Here is a 19,776-nt window from a genome sequence, read left to right on the forward strand (position 1 = left end):
AGTTGATAATGCTTTTATTTCAGTGAAAAAGTAAAGAAAAAAACTAAATATTAAATTCGTTAAAGACTTGCTTTAGCGAAAAGAATAAGTACAGGTTACATAATTATACCTTCGCTAATGCTTTTAACCTACTTCAGGAAACTAAATGCGTTGTAATCCAAATTCAACTTTGTTACTACATAGCAGAGTTGAATATCGAGTGCGAACGACAATTATATTTTTAGTACTTGAAAGTGAGGAAAGTACTATATTCTTATCTGGTGGTCTCTAAGGCAAAGCTAAAGTTTGCAGAAAGCTTTGTCCGGGACAATGTAGGTAACCTGATTTTAGGTGTAAAACAACATTTTAGTTGAGTCATACTTGGGCAGCAAGATTTATTGATGTGGTTCGAAAATTACTAACAAAGGCACTGCGAGTCATCTTTCTGCTTATTGGCAGGACCGTAGAACATAATACAACCTAGGTAGGGCTTTATGAACAAAGAAAAAATCAGTTCAGCCATTTCTTAATGTTTCTTCAAACGTGACAAACACATATTACACGGAATTATCACATTAAAAACGCCTATTAGTACTTTGTGCCTTTACGGAAAAATCTCAATCCTTTTTTATTATCACGCAGCAAAAATATTCTTCAAGAAAATCAAGAAACACAACCCTTTCAGCTTTCTTGTAATATAAAACGAGCGCAGCAGTAGATAATTTTATTCTACCCAGCCAGGAGTCTGCAACATCTTAAAACCCGATCTTGATTATGTAGTTTGTTACTGCAGTTTATTTCAAAGGTGGCTGTGCACCTGTTCTCCCATCGATACCGGTCTATAAGCTCAGCTAGTTTTCTACCTGACTTTAGAAACTTCAAGGCGATTTTAATCTGCTACTTTATTCAGTGTGCTGTATTTAATATTGGGTTAATAAACCTGGAAAATAATTAATTTAAAATAGTCAGGAATATGTCTTATTGCAATTTTTTATATATTTAAGGAGACAGGTTATTATTAAAGTATTCAAGATATTCTTTACCACCGTACTCAGACTCTCACCAACTATGTGTGAACCCACCACCCCATTTTTTCTATTTAAATTCTTATACCCTGAACATAGACTGACTCCCCCGAGCCTTCGTATCTTAGTACCCACAAAAGAATTTAATTATGTAGGTGAAGCGAGGTAAAGTCTAACATTGCAAATAAAACCAGAAATTCGGTACATATTTATAAGGCAGGTACGTACCGTGGTTTATCTCTAAAACAACGAGACACGAATACTAATGTTTTTCACTCTAAATGTAATCATTTTTTCGAAGTTAACGACGAATCTTAAATTAGGTTAGACTTTGTTAAGATTTATATTAAATTAGAAAAGCGAATTTTATTCTGGAAACGCTCCTGGACATTATATTTTTCTTGTATAAATTAGGGTTCCTTTTTAATAACTATAAAATATTCATAACTTTGGCAGGTATTTTTAAGGCTTTTCAAATTTCATTCTAACATTTCCATTACCTTTCAGTTTTTATCATGAAAATTAAGAACTGACATGGTAGCTAAGAGTCGGGAGGAAATCCTGAATCTGTTGTTATAGTGCTTAATATGTCTTACAAAACCACGCGAAATATCAGATATTAAGGTCGCATATCCTACATCAGTAATAAAAATAAATATACAATATTAGAGGTCAGCTATTACCCCAAACCAGGGCCATCGGTTGAATAACCCTTCACTGCTATTTACATGGTTAACGGCGCTCAAGCTGAAAGTAATGAAACATGAACAGCTTTTTGTTACGTGTCACGCCGTCACTGGAGGGTTAATATGACTTCAACGGTAATTTACGGTTAATTTTAGTGTTAGATTCGAATCTCTAATATTTGTTTAATATTTTCCCATTTTTTTCAGGCGTTTTAATGTTTATGTGGCTCTGAAATTGTACTGACGGAACTATTAGGAACATTTCGGCATGTTACGGTCTAGTGTAAAAGGTTTTACCTATAATAAGCCGCCTTGTAATGACGCCTAAAAGCCCTGAATTAGTACTCAAATTACTGCTTTACTCAGCTATTACTTTTTGTTTCGTAAGATGAACTAGGTGTTTTATGCCAGTACATTTTTAAGCTTCGCACCGCTTTATATATTTTTTATTTCCAAAGCTCTCTATAATTTTATATCTGCTAGAAAACTGAATTAGAAACTACAGCCCGTGTTCTATGTTGCAAGTAAAGTAGCTTGATAATATTTGTCTTCTCCATTTATTTATTCTTCACTTTTAGTTTACAAAGTATATTCCCTTTTCGCGAAAGTTAAATAACTTTCAGTAAAATTAATATAAAACCCTAAGAAACAGCTACAAAAACATGTGCCTAGCGCCAAGATTACAACCACACAAAATGCTTGAAATCACGGACTGTCAGAGAGAAAAGTTTTTTCTTCATCGGCACCAAGTTCGAAGTACTTTCAGTTACAAAAGTTCTTGCTTCGGACTTTATCCGGACCGGTGCTGACGAATTACTGTGAAAAGAGTTATTATTGGGTCGTACTAGGTCTAAAGGACCACCTGTTTTTCTTGAAGTTTGTCGTAAAAAGGCATTCAATAAAATATAGGTATGTATGTTTACAATACACATCCATATAGTATGGGCTTTTGAAATGTTTACTTTTTATTTATTACGTTGACTTAAGGGGAATAAAAGCGTTTATACTAACAACACAAGTAGAGTCAAGTTAGAAAAAATCGGCCCAAGTTTTCCCATAGAAAGAGGCGTAAAACAAGGAGATCCAATGTCACCAAAAATATTTATTGCAATCCTTGAATCGATAATGAGGAAGCTGGACTGGAAAGAATGTGGTCTTAAAATAGATGGCGAATACTTGAGCCATCTCCGCTTTGCAGATGATTTGGTTTTACTGTCAGAATCGGACACTCAACTGCAAAGCATGATTCAATCCTTAAACGAGGTCAGTAAACAAGTAGGATTGGAAAAGAACCTATCAAAAACAAAGGTAATGACGAACAGCTCGAAAGGAACAATATCAGTAGATAATGAAATATTGGAATATACGGAAATATACACCTACTTAGGTAAACAAATTAGCTTCGACAGAAAAAGCAATGAATTAGAAGTAGAGCGGCGAATACAATGCACCTGGAACAAATATTGGAGTCTTAAAGAAATATTTAAAAGCAATATGCCAGTGAAACTAAAGACAAAATTTATGACTTCATGCCTAATACCGTGCCTCACATATGCTTGCCAGACCTGGAAATATACAACAAAAATTAGAAATAAAATAACGACATGCCAACGGGGAATGGAACGCAGTATGCTTAATATAAATAAAAGGTATAAAGTTCGTCACACAATAATAAGAAGCATATCAAAAGCCACAGATGCTCTAAACCATGCCCAAAAATTAAAATGGAAATGGGCGGGACATGTAGCCCGCTTGCAAGACGAAAGATGGACGAAAAGAGTAACAACATGGAAAGGCCCAAAAGGGAAACGATGCAGAGGCAGACCGCCCACGAGATGGCATGACGAGATTATAAAAACAGCTGGCCAGCACTGGATAGAGACAGCTCAAGACAGAGCGAAATGGGCGTCTTTGGAGGAGGCCTTCACCCATGGAGGGGTTCTTGCTGATCAACCCATCAACCATTAGCTTATAAGCAGTATTAGATAGTATTTTTATTTTTTATCTTAATTTTTTTTTTTTTTCTCTCTTACACTATTACTTACTGTAAACACCTTGTTGCAAGAAATAAAAGGCTTTTTATTTTATTTTTATTTATTTATAAGGGGAATAACATTGACTTTTAAGTTTGTTTCATATTGTTTTTAAAGTATCATATGGTCTGGGTATTAGCATAATAACTTGGAAACTTAGCTTTTTCTTGCAATTTAAGTAAATATATTGAGAATAGAAAGTTGTTAGGTACTTAAACGCGTTACCATTCAATAACTTATATTATGTTAATATTCGTAAATCTTTCAAAGTTGCTGAACTGCTAAACTCTAAACCAAACTGTATTATTTATACGAGTAGGCAGGAACGTGTCTCGAGCGTTACACCGAGTATTAGCGAGCTTATCGACTGTCAATCATCAACGAGCTGTCCGTTGATGTACACTTCATACGTGTTGTTTAGCTAGAACAACCGCCTTTTATAAGGAAAAAATATAAAAGAGGAATACTAGAACAAGCATTATTTTTTGTCCAAAAGTTCTCACACAACCATCCCTTATACATATTTATTTATGAATCCACTCAACAAAGTTCAAGGTGAACATCAACAAAACATCCAAAATTTATAGACAGCAATAACAACACTAAAATCTACGATTTATCAATCACCAACCAATCTCATCTGCCACCGTCAAAAATATGGAAGCAAGGAAAAAGAGTTTATCACATAGTAAAGGGAAGGCAAACAAAAGCAAAATAAATTATCCTCGTGACTGGGGTACCGTGGGGATCATGCTGGTATCACAATCCATCAATTAACTGCCTATCAAACGTCGATGGGGAACGATGTCCCTTTTTATATGTATTTTAGTTGTTTATTTGTCACGGGGTATTCACACAACTGTGGCCCACGCAAACTTTTCTTACGGTCCACTTTTTTTACGAAATTCTACGCACCAATAGACACACTGAAACATATTAACGTAGATTCTATTTAGACTCTAACATAACTCAAGTCTAAAGCTTTAAATGTAGCCACAATTTCCGGATTAACGAACAACATTTTACCCTCTGACCTTTGAACAACAATCTGGAAACAAAATAATATTCAGCATTTCTATTTGGCACCCAACGAAACTATCAAAAAGTAATCACAGAATCGTGCTCAAAAACATCGCCGTGGCGACGGAATCAAGTCTATATTAAACGAGGTCCTTATAAAAATTCGTCATAACACAGGAGAGTACTTCCCAAATTCATTACGGGGTACGCTCATTTGGTCTAAATGTGAAAAGAATGTAAATCGCTAAGGAAAAATAGGCGACCTCGAAACGCTTGGAAGTTTCCTCGCATCGAACTGTAGTTACAATGGTTCGCCAACAGATGGCGTTAGAAGTTGCGAGGTTCCTCAAGTACTGTTTGTTTTCAGTTTGAGTGTTTCAATTTTTTTATTGGAAGCCTGGCCTTCATACTGTTTGTCTTGAATGAGAGTTTAGTGTTTGTAATTGGTTTTCGATGATTTATCGGTACTTAGATAATTGGAATTGGAAGAATTGGACCGTGTTTATTTATTTATTTATTTATTTATTTATTCTTCAACCTTATCACTAACATTACAGATATACAATCCAATGCGTTAGTGAGGCACTTATATTATTTTTTACAAAATTGAACACATTTGGGTAGTAATAACACAATATACATATTTACACAAAATAAAGTTGAAAATTATAACAATTAAAAAAAAAAATTAAACAATAAAAACAAAAGTACTACAAGCCTAGTCTACATAACATAATATAAATAAAATCATCTTTGCGAGTTCACTGAACTGGCAAGAAAAAATGTCAATACTTTTCTGGATTTCGTTAATAGTACGGATCGCTCGCGTGAGAGGCGTTTTGGCCAGAAGGTTGGTCCTGGCAGTCGGCACTGACAGCAGTGGCGGGCGCCGTCGTCTCTCCACATAGCGGTCCGGCACACAGAGACACAAGCACCGTAGTACGCCGGGATTGTGCTCCTTTCCACGGAGTAATTTTATTAAATAATTTATAAGAGCAAACTCTCGCCTCACCTTCAGCTGGTTGTACCCGACCATACCCACCACGAACAATGTGGGGTACATAAGCGGGTACAGCGGATACACCCCGTACAGCCTCCAGTACAAGTGGCGCGTGAACTAGTTCTGCACGCGCTCCAGCATGATAGAGTACTTGGCCTCGTGTGGAGCCCATATGACACCACCATACTCCAAGTGACTCCTAACTAGTGCGTCGTATAATACCCTTATTGTTGTTATATTCGTAAAGCCCTGCGACTGCCTAAGTACAAAGCCTAGGTTTCTAAACGCCTTCTTACATATGTTAATAATATGCTCGCGAAACGTGAGTTCTGGAGTGAGGTGAACCCCCAGATCACGCACCTGCGTCACTCGTGTCATGGGTGTTGCCTCTGCTTTGTACTCATAGCAGACAGGGCTTCGCGAACGTGTAAAGGATATTACCGAGCATTTGGATACATTGAAGTATAGTTTATTGTCATGACTCCACTTCACCACTCTGTCAATATCATCCTGGAGTCGCGTACAGTCCGACTCGTCCCTTACCTCGAGCAGCAACTTGAGGTCATCCGCGAACAATAAACATGTAGCATGTCTGACTACTTCCGGCAAGCTGTTTATCATGATGATAAATTCAAGAGGCCCCAAATTGCTGCCTTGGCTTACTCCAGACCGTGTGTAGTACGGCTCCGACTCAAACCCATTATAATCAACATACTGCTGACGGTCTTTCATGTAGCTGACAAAGAACTGCAACAACTAGTGTTCAACTTCTAAGTGTTCAACTAATGACAAACTTCCTTTTATCTAAAAAGTTATTTACGTTATATTTTATAGTCGCAGCTATTTATAATTTACCTGCGTCAAAGGTCAATCACTCTGATACTGTGTAAAATTCCCTCGACTTTTAAAATCCATCAATAAATAATGAAGAAGCTCAATACAAATTTGTTTCCTCGGGGAATAGTCATTAAGGTCATTCTGTCTGAGTTCAGATTAAGGTTTCGATACAAATCGAAATCGAATACTTTACTTTCGATTTTAATTTAAAATCTTTGAGTCTTCTAGATTTTAGAACTTAGAACACAAACTTATTTCAAATAACATAAATTCAAAATTAAATTATTCTGTGTTATTTAATAAACGTAGATACATAAGATTGATTTAAAATAATAGAAGATCCTTTTAAACAAAAGCCTTAAAATACCATGTTAATAGAATAGAGCTTACCCTTCGTTTAACGCGTGTTACAAATACGTAAAAGCCTTTTCAGTAAACACGTTCCATTACAGTTTGGGCGCAGATAACGCTGAAAATCAATTAAACAACAATACCGAACACATTGGGTACGGAAGGGTACACTTTCCATAGAACATTTCTAAAATAGATATTAATTAAACCTACAAATGAATGAAAAATATTCATTGAATGTGCGAGTGTGACAATGGCGCAACGGAGTGAGACGGAACAAAAGCTATGGATAATTGGAATCTCGCTTCAACGCACTTGGAGAAGTCTTCGTGAAGCGGCCGATTCACTGCAGCCACAGAGGGAGGAAAGATGGGAGGATATGTCATAAGGCTTCTAGGTCAGACCTTGTAGGTCAAATAACGTACAGTAGGCACTACCAAGATGTTCGGTTACTATTGAGACTCTCAGGTTCTTCGACACAGACACATCTTACAAAGATGGGACTTCATTGATTGATGATTAGAGTTTCAGAGAAGGCGTATAAGGCCAGTATGTTCCTCGCCCCAGGAACACTCGCATTTTGGCGACGCTACTTTCTTTGGAGATTTTCGGTTATGGCATCTCTGCTCGTCATTTTGTTCTGTGGCGTACTTTATATTATAGTGCGCATATTCATTGGCCGTTTCATCTGCACTTAAAGTTCTATTGGCTATCGATGGCCACTGCAATAAACATTTAAGGCCTTACTACAAAAACTTTAAACCCTGTTTTACACTTGTCTAATAAAATTTTGGCTGCAAAATGAACCATATGTCAACGTCATAATTTGACATTTTTTTAGACAAGGCATAAACTGACGTTTAAAAGTTTTTGTGGTAAGACGGTTTGAGCTACGATTGCTTTTAAACTATTGTTTAGGAAGACGAGTAGTGGCAATTATAAAGGCATAGATGGGACTGTTTTATATGAAGACTATTTTGATAAAAGGCTAAGCACTATTGTTTATTTGCTCCTTGTTTTTGGATAATGATTTATACCTATCAATTAAATTAAATATTTGTATCTATAGAAAAGAGGGCTTTATAGGTAAGAACATGAACATTATTTGTGACTTGCTCGGACGCAAACAGCTTTACCAACTAAACATATTTCTGAAAGTATTTAAAAAAACATGAACATTAAAAAATTCTTTGGCTATTTCGTAAAGCTCGAACAAACAAACACATTACGTTTTTATAATAGTGTAGATACAAACAAAGATTCCCTAGTAACGTTAGATTCTCCTTTGTTTGTCTGCAAACAGCCCAATAAACAGAACTAAAGGTCTCTCATAGCCATAAATTAGGCACAACTGAGTGTGTTAAGTAAGATATAGAGTAAGATCTCGCGCAAACTTTCTACTGAGAAAACATTTAGCTTGCCGGCTGGCTTATTAGAATATCGTTAGAGCAATATTATGTTTTGTTACTATGTTCTCACTTCTTATAATTGTACTTAAAAGTACTTATTAAGGTTCTTATGGTCTTTATGTTGAAAGATGTCTGTTACTATACGAATTAATTTTTAGTAAATAAAGTAAAGGCGAATTACAGTAGAACAGTCGTTTGACTAATTTACTGGCAAAACATGGCTAATTACTCATATTGCCTAAATAATTGCGAAAAACAGACCTCAATCATTTTATTTTATCATGAGGAAAACTGCCTTGAAACCTGTTCTGTGGTAACAACTCAAATACGTAGTAAATATAGGAATAATTTTATCTATCTACCTCATAGGATAACATGACCTAGCTTTGGAATGGTCTTGAATACTTAAAACTAAAGAATTGTACAAGCCTAAAAAATAAGCAAGATTTTCCGTTGAAGCGAACTGAAGATTGAGGGTGTCAAAAAAACAATGAATAATATAATGAATGAATCGAATCGAATACCTACACTTCGATTAGAACAAATCAAGTATTAATGTATCGGTTTATATTTTAAATAATACGAAAAATATGTTACAAAATAAGTAAAGGATCATAAGATTACGTTCCAAAAATTCCAATACTTACTTGTACCACCCCAAAAATATTTTAAGAAAAACCTGTTGCATGTACTTGTGACGTTAGAAATATAAATGTGAAATACTGTAGCTCCTTATCTTGGTCTCCCAGAGGCACAATAACTGGTCACAAGTTATGCACCAATGCAATCTTAAACCTCAACACTTTATGCTCGTGTGAACTCAGATAGCACTTAGTGGGAACCAAACGTTTGCTCCACTAAATTCTACTAGGTATTATTCCTTTGAGAAACTCGAAATCACGGCGGTTACAAAAGATTTTGTTGGGAAATAGATTTTTTTTTGTATTGATAGTCAATGACTACCCGGACTGGCTACAAACAGCGATGGACAGAGAAAAATGGAAGGTTATGGTGGAGGCCTTTGCCCAGCAGTGGATGGTTCATTGTGTCCTTAAGAATTCTAAAGATAAAAAGTTCAATAATGGTACTGTGATCAAGGACAACGAAAAAAAGTTCCGATTTAATTTAATGTTGTCAATAACTAATGTAGGTATTATGTTGTTCATTTGCAATTAAGAGTAAATGATAATCAATTTTATTTTTTACACTATGAACTTTCAACAATAAGTCGTAAAATAGTTATTGCCTAGGTATGTATGCGACGTGCCACACATTTGAACTCGTAATGTTTCCCGGGGGATTATGATAATCCGCGCCGTGTGACGCTAAGTAGGCCGCTCAGGTTACTGCCAATTGCGATCATTAGCTTGATTAATTCGAAATTAATCGCCCTCCTTGAGACCCCATTGAGTATTTGTACCGGATTAATATTTTTAACAAGGTTTTTTTTGTTGAAAGGTCCGTCAAAAGTATTGAAAAGACTATTAACATAACAATAAAGTGGAAATAGAGACTAGTATTATTGTAAATATTTGAACGTTAACATAATATTTGCTTCTATAGTGGCTTTATCATGGTAAACGGCAATGTTTTTCTACCCATAACAACACATGTTTGAGGTAGAATTCTGACACAGCTGTCAAAAGTTCTATTTGACGAGTAATTCAAAAACGGACGAATATCACATAACCACAGCCAATTTTCCATTTAACTACCTAGTAACAGCCTACCTACCGAAAATAATTAATTAATTATTTACTCAATTCGGTACAAAGTACCCAATTGTCAAATTTCCGACAAAATAATGGTTTTATAACTGTACAAAGGTATTCTAAAATTAATTAGTGCCGTTTGTAACAATGGGCTGGCTAGAGTACGGATAAACAGTCACAAAGTGCTTGACCTTATTTTGAACGTTTTAAATGGATTATAACTATTAAATTGATCCTTTTGTATCAAACTTTCATTAAAATATATTTAACTACCTTCCGCTACCGGTTTTGTTACTAGCTTGGTGAACGAATTTCTTCTAAAACCCGTATAAAAATTATCTTACGTTATTCTGGTGTTAACCTATGGTCATACTTTCATCAAAATCCGTCCATGCCTTATTTATTAAATAGTAAACCATCTACATTTACCTTAAATTACTTATAAATAAATAAGTTACAAAAAGTTTTTCCAATAGATACAAAATTGACACAATGAAACAATCCCAAGGGTTCGACGTTCCAAACTGCATGGGTGTGCACAGTGGGTATCACTGACACAGTTGCGGACACAAGGCCTTTTGTCGGACAAAACGACAGCCGAAATAATAAACTACTTACATTCAAGTACGTTAAATTACATAAAAATAAACTACTCCCAAAAAATTGATTTTCAAATAGCTACAAAACTGTCACAACGAAACATCCCCAAATGTTCGATGTTCCTAACTGCATGGGTGTGCACAGTGGGTATCATTGACACAGTCGTGGACACAACTTCTTTTTGTCGGACAAAATGACATAAAAAATAATAATCATATTTAAATACATCAAATTACATAAACAAAAAGTTACAAACAGTTTTTCCAATAGCGACAAAATTGACACAATGAAACGTCCCCAAGGGTTCGAAGTTCCAAACTGCATGGGTGTGCACAGTGGGTATCAGTGACACAGTGCTGGACACAACGGCCTTTTGTCGGACAAAATGATAGCCGATTCGATCCCCGACATAACAATTGCTTGTCATTTTTTATGGTGGATAAAATGTGTTTGAGTTTTTAGCCTCTGCGTTGTGTTGATTTTAGGTACTTTATATTCTATGGCTATATGAAACGGTTCTTTAAATGAGATTTTATCTTTTTATATATACGCTATTTGTGTAGATTTCAATGACAAAAAATATCAAAAACAATTATTTTAAACCTATTTATGAATAGCTAACTTAATTATGAAATGTTACTTGTTAGAATAGAAGTTCATCTGTTTATTTGATAAGTCGATTTAATGTTCGGCACACAGTTACACAGTTTGTATAACTAGCCATTTCGGTTTCACAAATATTAAAAAATCACAACATTAGAGTAGAGGGAGGTATTTTTAAGATGTCAATTTATGAAGATGACAGACACAGAAAATTCCTGCTATCTTCTTCTTAATTTATATTTTTCCTAATTGTATCGCAAAAATACATTAAAATAAACATCTTAACGTCTTGTGATTGATGTCCGAGCAGTTAATAATAAATGTTATTTCTTCGTGTTTTCATTCTTTTCCCGGAATTTTTATCTTTCATTTTCCTGTTTTTATTTTTAAATACATGTGATTTTTTGCGAAAAAATATTATTTTGTAATCAAAAGTTATTATTTACATGAAACTAAATAGAGATGATGGTAGGTATAAGTGCCATAGAGATAAATAGACGTAATAATATTTTGCAAGGATTAATATTTAGTAGAACGATATTCCCCTTCAAATACCACTAGCAATTCATTACAGATTGATTAACAAATTATCGATAGATTACGGTACTGCGAATCGGGATTAGCCTATTAATACAAAACAATTATAATAGCTAATGACAAATTAACATCCTGTTTGTCAAGTATAATGAACTAAGTTATCCTATATGAATAATACAAGTTAATAATGTATAAATTATATATGCTATATACAAACATATTAATGAGTTTATATCGTTCATTGAAGGTGTCTACGCTGATGCTACGAGCTACGTCGTAGCCACGTAATCTCGTAGCTGCTACGACGTAGCTTAGGATTGAGCCGACGATTTACTAAAATCTTTGCGTGTGTCGATATATAATATACATATTACATGCTCTGAGTTGGTCGTAAATACTTTACTGTATAAGATTATGTGTGTTACACACATATATTATATTGAACCTTCAATTAGTTTATCTCTTATTTATCAAATATCGAGACTCGTGAATAAGTTATTGGTACAGTAACTTTAATGTTATAATCATAATGGTTTATCGCGAATATATCAGTTGACGTAAATAGAGACTTCTGTTGTGACTCTTCCTTTTCTAGTAATACATTTTTTTAGAAGCTCAAAAATTACTTAGCAAATAAACTGAAAACTCCATTTTGAACTTAATGGCATTTCACTAAAGTCTATTTTCCTTTGCAGATTGGGAACTTGAAGCACTACTTCTTACTATCACATCCGCACGTCAGTAAGAGATCACCGAACGCCAGCCTCAGCCATTTCCACACTTTAAAAAATGACCCACAGGTAAATCATATTAATATTATACTTAAAAGATATGTTCTGCTTAATTCTTCGCTATAACGTGGTAGTCAGTATCATACGTCATCAAACGTTATAATAATTTTGTTCATCATTGTATTTTAATTTTCAATAGTCCAACCTGTTTAGACTATTTCAATTATGACCTTTTTTTCTGTACTAAAAATAATGTCTGGACACATTTTAAAAAGATTCACATTTTGAAAAAGATAATGTTACTTTTACTTTAGAAGAAATTAATCACTCAAAGATTAATTACATCAAAATATTCCCACTTATCTGTAACTAAAAAACATCGAGAAAAAAAGAGATTAAAACCAAATAAGATAATTAATATTTACACAACTTTTCTAGGTCAAAGGTACTTTATCTGAGGGCTGAAAATGTAATTAAAAAAGTTAATTAATGGCTCAGCAAAAAATACCAGACATAGGTTATTTACATCACTTGTTTTAGTTATTAAGTTTCGGCCTAATTATCAAGATAGTAATAGGCTCATGTTTAATAAATTAATTAAGATATAAGCGTGTGTATGAGCATGGAAAAATTTAATTCTTTCGATGGTGAGTTTCATGAAATTACAAACAAAAAATGTGAGAAGATAATTTGTGCGAACATTTTAGGATACGGTTACGCAATTTTAGGATCAGCTGAAACAGGCACAAAATAATATAATACGGTGTATGTAAATAACAAAGGGAAAACCACAATTCACCATCGTTTCACAAACTCAACACTCCTATCCAAATTGTCTTACACTGAAACTGTAGCCCCAGTAAGCCCCACTCTGTTTACGAGGTCAATCAATACACGCTAATTTGATTGACATCGGTCCACCATCAAATTATTCATTGGGATAATCCTTAAAGTTACAGCCTCCAATATCATGACTTGTACCGTTTTGAATAATTGATTCTATGCCATAGAAAACAAAATGACTAGCGGAGGTGCCATAGCGAAAAATCGCATAAGTGTCATGCCGGGGGATGAGGAACGGTGCTGTTTTCGCCCTTATACGCCTTCTTTGGACCCAATAATTTTTTGTAATACCAAATATCGTTGACAGAGATCCCAAAGAATTCGTTAGTTCTCTCGTAACTGATCATTTTGGTCATACCTACCGTATGAATTTGACCTATAAGAAGGCGCATGACCTACCTATGGCAACTCTGCTCATCTTTCCTTACTCAGTGTTCTAAACTATATTGACGGATTTTGTCTTAAGGGATCCTAGTTGGTTAATCTTCCAATTTGAATGGGGTTTAGTCAACCATGAAGTTTTCTTGTTGACTGCTTGCCTAGAATAGAGTCTGGGCCGATGAAAAGATCACTTTGTCCATGTTTTGGGTACTTATCTATATCTAGTAGACATAGTTTTGTTGATGTAAAGATCGATTGGACGTTTAATACATTGAGTGATACTAACCTATTTGTAGATTGAGTAGGTGTTGTTACTTTCTAGTATCGATTTGTATGATAAGTCGTTTTATCAACAAATCGTTTTTCTAAAGGATCCATAATGGGTACCTATATCATTTTACACCTATGCCATTGTGTTCATCGTTAATATTAGTATTTAAACTAAACGTGTGTATTTACATCTTGGAATTAGAATATTGAGTTAATATAAATAATGCTTAAGTTCAAAAGAAACACTACAACAGCAAAACAATAACCAATTCTCGCATAATACGCTTAAATTTCACGAGGAGCAAGTATTTGACCTCCGAAACACAATTAGTTAGTAACACCAATATCCTAAGTTAAGGCATAATAGGTATTATCAGTGTTGCCAACTTCACTAGTTCTAGACGTTGTTAATATGGCCCGTTTATGACTAAAACGTGACAACCCACATTTTGTAACGTAACTAACGATCCTACATTAATGATTTTGGATAGTATGGAAAACTTTTATAGGTTTACTTATGTAGTTTTAATCGACAAGACATTAAATTTGTCTATAGAGAATGGGCGTTCGGTCTGTTTGACAACCCATATTTTCGTGTACATTAAAGGTTGATAAATAGAGTTACATGTGCCCACGCTTTATTTTAATGGAGGCAAGCATGCATTAAAATATATTACTGGACATGTACCCATAATAATGTGTTATTATACCATATTACCCGTATTTTTAAAGATGAATGATTATAGACTATCTACTATACTACACTCAGCGGCACAGAATTTGGCCCAAACAAACACAAGTAGATATCAGCCCAGATAGCTGATTTAACTTCTAATTTCATATGACATATTGTCACTCCTTTCGTATTTGTTAATTTAAATACAGAAAAATGTGTGTCTGTTTAACTTTTATAACACTAGAAACAGATTCCGTTGTTGGAACACAAAGCAGAAAGTTAAGTTTAAATTCAGATAGAAATTGCCGAAGTACTAACACGTTCCAAAAAAAAATAATGATTATGATCGTTTTTTGTTTCTCTTTTTTTCACAATTTGATCTGAAAATTACCCTTACAGCAGCTCAAGTTGCTCAAGTAGAGTTGCTAAGACGTCAAGGGCGTACGCAGTGGAAGATGGTTGAAACTTTAAGTGCACCGCGTACAAGTGAAAGATATGCATAGAAAATGCATGACCAGACTGGCCTTTACACAAGAAGACCAGAAAGTGGGGGTGTAAGGTGTTCGTCGGCGCACGACGACCGATTTATCGTACGTGCAATAATGAAAAATGGGTTTCTCACTGCGTTAGAGATACGCCAGCCTTTGCAAACAGCAAGAGAAGTCAACGTCCATAAGTGCACAATAAGAAGAAGGATAGAGGAACGGGATCTGCGTGCTCGAAGACCAACTCGAGGCCCGGAACTTCTCCCGCACCAACGCGTAGCCAGACTTAGGTATGCAAGAGAACATGCAAATTGGACGCATGACTAATGGAGTAAAATTTTATGGACCGATGAATGCAGAGTCGTCTTAAGAGCTCCAGACGGCCGTGAACGTGAATGGGGAAAGCGCTGAGAATGGTTTCTTCCCACCACTACCAAGCAAACAGTTGGTTTTCATGGTGGGTCCATCTTGGTTTGCCGAGGCAGAAGTTTAGAAGCCCGTACTGAATTATTGGCTGTCGAAAGTCGTCTGACAACAGTGCGGTATATTGAAGAGATCCTTCCAAATCATGTTTTACCCTGTCAGGGATTTATAGGAAGTGAAGAATTTCGTATAATGCAGGACAATGCTCAACCTCACACAGTTCTTTGAGTAACCGATTACTTGTTCGAGGTCGGTATTCAAAAATTGGACTGGCCTGCAAGAAACCCAGCCATGAATCCTGTAGAACATGTCTGGAACATGCTTAAAAGACAGGTCCAAGCAAGTCGTAACTCACCACGGACTTTCAGTGAACTGAAAACTGCGCTGGTAGCTGCCTGGGAGGAGATCTCTCAGGTGGAGATAAAAAACACGATCCAGAGCATGCCAGATCGTATGCAGGCAGTCATCAGATCAAGAGGAAGAAACATCCATTACTAAAATTCGATAACTTTCTGTTTTGTTAAAAATGTTGAATTTAAAAGTTTTTGGTGATTATTGCGGTAAGGGACTCTGTTTTCTAACTCAATGAAACTTAATGATAATTCTCACAATTCTGTTGTCTGTTAGTCATTTTCTTTTGGAAAATGAGTAAATTAAACAATTTTAAAATAAAAATTCTGATTTTTCATTTAAATAATGGTTATAAGACCCAAATGTGCTTGGGCCAGATTCCGTGCCGCTGAGTGTATATCTACACATTAAAAAATCTAGGTATGTCTTGTTCCATTGAGTTCAGACTTTTTTTGAATCATTACCCAAAAATTATGTTTTAAAAATCATCATCTGCCTAGCTTTTTCGAAAGTGTTTGCGGTGGCCTTGTGGGTAAAGAACCAGTATATGTATTAAAAAATACTTTTATCAGTAGAAATAAAATGCCACTTTTAACATAACGTTAAATAAATGGCAGTTTACTGGACAAGACTGTCTGCAAATGCCAGTCTTTAGATTTAAACCGAGCTTTATTACTTAACATTGCCTAACACAAACATGACTAACTAAGTTTCATTTGATAGGTGAGATGGGTGATGCAGCAGAGGGAGCTGCGGAGGTCCAAGAGGGACCATCAGTCGAGGCCGAGGCATGTCATGAGGCAGTCCAGCGCGCCTGCCTTCCCTGACCCGCTGTTCAAAGAGCAGTGGTATTTGGTAAGCAGATAACAAGTTATGTATAATTTAATGAATATCTATTATATTCGGTTTAAACTTAAACTTAAAATAAACAACTCATTGAATATTATATACTCTATTTCATACTTTAAGGCTCAGACAAAAATAAAACTATAATTTTTATCACTTTTCCTTATCACATCTTTGCCTTAATTCTTGTTTGAGGTATTTTAAACCCATTTCTAACCATCTTCTTTAATGAAACCTGTTAAGGAATCTTCCATTACGAAAAGTAAAAAAATGGGTCATTCCACGTAAAATTGCGTCATTTCTGTTTTGGTCAAAATTTACTTTATTTTTGCAACTAAATGACACTGATTTGATCTTTCGCGTTAACATAATTGAGTTTTGAAATGTTTGCGTTGTTTTAGTCTGCAGAATTGTTTGTTCGAGTTTGGTTAGAATGTAAAGTAGAATGACCCAATAACGTCATGTTGCTTAAGGTCAATTTTTAACCAACATAAAAACGAGGTTGTTAGTTTGACCTGCATGTATGTTTGTGCACGATTATCTTACGTTTGGCTGAACCAATTTGTATTCAATTTGTCAGATTTAAGAGAAGGTTTATGAGTAGTTAGGTTAGTGTTGAAGCCGGTTTTTTTTTGTATAAGTCTAGTGTTTTATAATGGTTGGGTTAGATTTTTTGTATTGATTATTAAGTACTTCAATATAAATAAAACATCTAATGAAAGAATGGAATGTGAATGAGGACAATATAGACAATGTAAAGTAAAAATACAAAGATTTTTAAACGTTTAGGTTCTCCTGATAAAGTACTTCCCATTGTGTTTTTATGAGCGTCCGGCCCTTCATAACAATTAAAGGACGCATTAAAATGCAAAATATTTTTTTCTCTCTCTCTTTAAAAGAGAGTACAATAAAAAATCTTGCGTAATTTTTGTTTTCCCTAATTATGTGGGTAATGGAATAGGTGGTTAGTTAATTTGTATTATTTGTGATCATTTATCGAGTGTAAGAATGTTTGGCTGACATAGCTAGCAAATGTAGTGATTAACGGCCAGTTTCTTCATCAAAAGTTAAAGTTAAAGTAATGTCTAAAGTAAAAGTAACGGTCAAATTCGTTTTTTCAAGGCTAAAGTGACAGCAAAACTAATAGGAAAATTGAATTTAACCGTTACTTTTACTTTAGACATTACTTTAGCCATAACTTTACTTTAACTTTAACTTTTGATGAAGAAACTGGCCGTTAATGAGCGTTACACAAACTTATTATTACTGTTCAATGCACTAAATATGTTAAGTTTTTTAATGGCATTTCCAACACCACTTAATACCAATTTGTGTAATTATTATTTTGTATGTCTCTACCAGACCTCGGGACTATGGAGTCCCGGATTTTTGGGAGGCGAACGTGGGGCCGAAGCCAACACGCTGAAGCCCTTTTGAGACAACTTTAATGAAATGGTGACACAAAACCGACGATTATCCCTGTATACACTATAGAAATGTACCCGAGGACAATCCCCGGTTCTGTGCTAAACTATTGCTAACTATGGATGAAAACTACTTGGGCTATTGTGATGGGATGCTAATTGACTAGGAATGGGGAAACTACGGGAACTATGGCACCTGCCGATGACAATGTATCTATTAAATACATGTTAAAATGGCAGGTGGAGACTCGCCAACTCACTTACTGGGCCCCCGGGAATCAGTCACTGAAAAGCAACAAGAGGGCAACAGGGACATGAGCGGCTGAGAAGGGTGAGGATACCTCGGCGGACTTTAAACGCAGATCACGCGCTCCCTGTGGGTCCAGCATCACCGGCCCACTCGCCACTTACCACGAGGCACCTACCCTCCGAGCAGGACTAACCTTGCTCTAGCGACTCCACTCTGACCGGCCGATGAAGGCAAGCCAAGAGGTGGGAGACCTATCCCCCGTCATGCTTCACTCCGGCAAGCCGGAGATGGGGGACAGTATACTCTCCCTGGAGCACTCGGATATATAGCCCCGCGGGGTCGCTACTCCCCGTCATCTGCCTCAGATGCCCTGCGGGGCTAATTATTATTATTAATAATTAATTCTCAAAATGCTTACGTGATAACAGCAACAATATCAAGCAATTAGGGAACATATAAAAATAATGTACAACTTAAAATTCAGACCAAGTACAAAATATTGCAGAACATTTCAGAGGCAGATGTTAAGCATAATTTAATAGTACGAGTGTACCGAGTCGCTGAACTTCAGCTGAATAAAGCGAGACGGTATCATTTGAACTTTGCGCTAAAATTCATCCGACAAAGAATAGTGGGGGAATTACTAATTCAGTAGTTTAGTCCCTAGATCGAGTATAAAGCGTACATCTTGCTGACGTAAAGCTACGTACAGTCAACTTCAGGTCAGTGGTAACAGTTTTATAGGAAAATCGTACTTATTACTATTGAGTTAAGGTGCATGACAGTTACCACTGATGTGCGGTCTACCGTACAGACTGGGCGTTTACAGTACTCGTAGTTAATATTATAGCGAATATTTTTTCAGTACCTCCATATAATCTAATTTGCTAAATTGATATTATAGAGCTGTTGACATAGTTTATTTTTCTTTGAACGCGCTAATCTGAGGAACTACTGTTCCATTATGGAAAATTATTTCAGTTTTAGATAGACCATTTATCGACGAAAGCTAGACTTAGGATACTTTTCGTCCGGATACACAAGAAAGTTACCACAGGACGCATCTGAAGCCGCTGACAGAAGCCATATAAAATGATCACGCATTCTGACTCTCGCCTCATGGTGCATTCAAAATGTCTGTACGCACACTGACGACGCGTACATTGAAACGCCTAGTCTGTACGTAGCTTTAGGATATTACACCTGACCTTGATGTACTATTGTTCTATAAGGTCACTCGTAATGTTTCCTATTTTATTCGGGTACAGTTTTATTGTACACGGGTTGACTGAAGTGAGAATGAA

General features: G+C 35.6%; 1 protein-coding gene and 1 long non-coding RNA gene across 2 annotated transcripts in view; one reads left to right on the forward strand and one right to left on the reverse strand.

Annotated features, from left to right (window-relative positions):
* LOC110370407 (furin-like protease 2) overlaps nucleotides 1-19,776 on the forward strand; it is a 37,570-nt gene that overhangs the window by 8,248 nt on the left and 9,546 nt on the right. The window contains exons 2-3 of the mRNA XM_064038820.1: nucleotides 12,488-12,592; nucleotides 16,676-16,807. Of these exons, the coding sequence (XP_063894890.1) occupies nucleotides 12,488-12,592; nucleotides 16,676-16,807 (237 nt within the window). The remainder of the gene's footprint in view (nucleotides 1-12,487; nucleotides 12,593-16,675; nucleotides 16,808-19,776) is intronic.
* LOC135118015 (uncharacterized) overlaps nucleotides 18,135-19,776 on the reverse strand; it is a 186,472-nt gene continuing 184,830 nt past the window's right edge. The window contains exon 2 of the long non-coding RNA XR_010277304.1: nucleotides 18,135-18,850. This is a non-coding gene — a long non-coding RNA (uncharacterized LOC135118015). The remainder of the gene's footprint in view (nucleotides 18,851-19,776) is intronic.

The sequence above is a fragment of the Helicoverpa armigera genome, chromosome 17 (genome assembly GCF_030705265.1).
Source record: "Helicoverpa armigera isolate CAAS_96S chromosome 17, ASM3070526v1, whole genome shotgun sequence".
Taxonomy (NCBI): Eukaryota; Metazoa; Arthropoda; class Insecta; order Lepidoptera; family Noctuidae; genus Helicoverpa; species Helicoverpa armigera.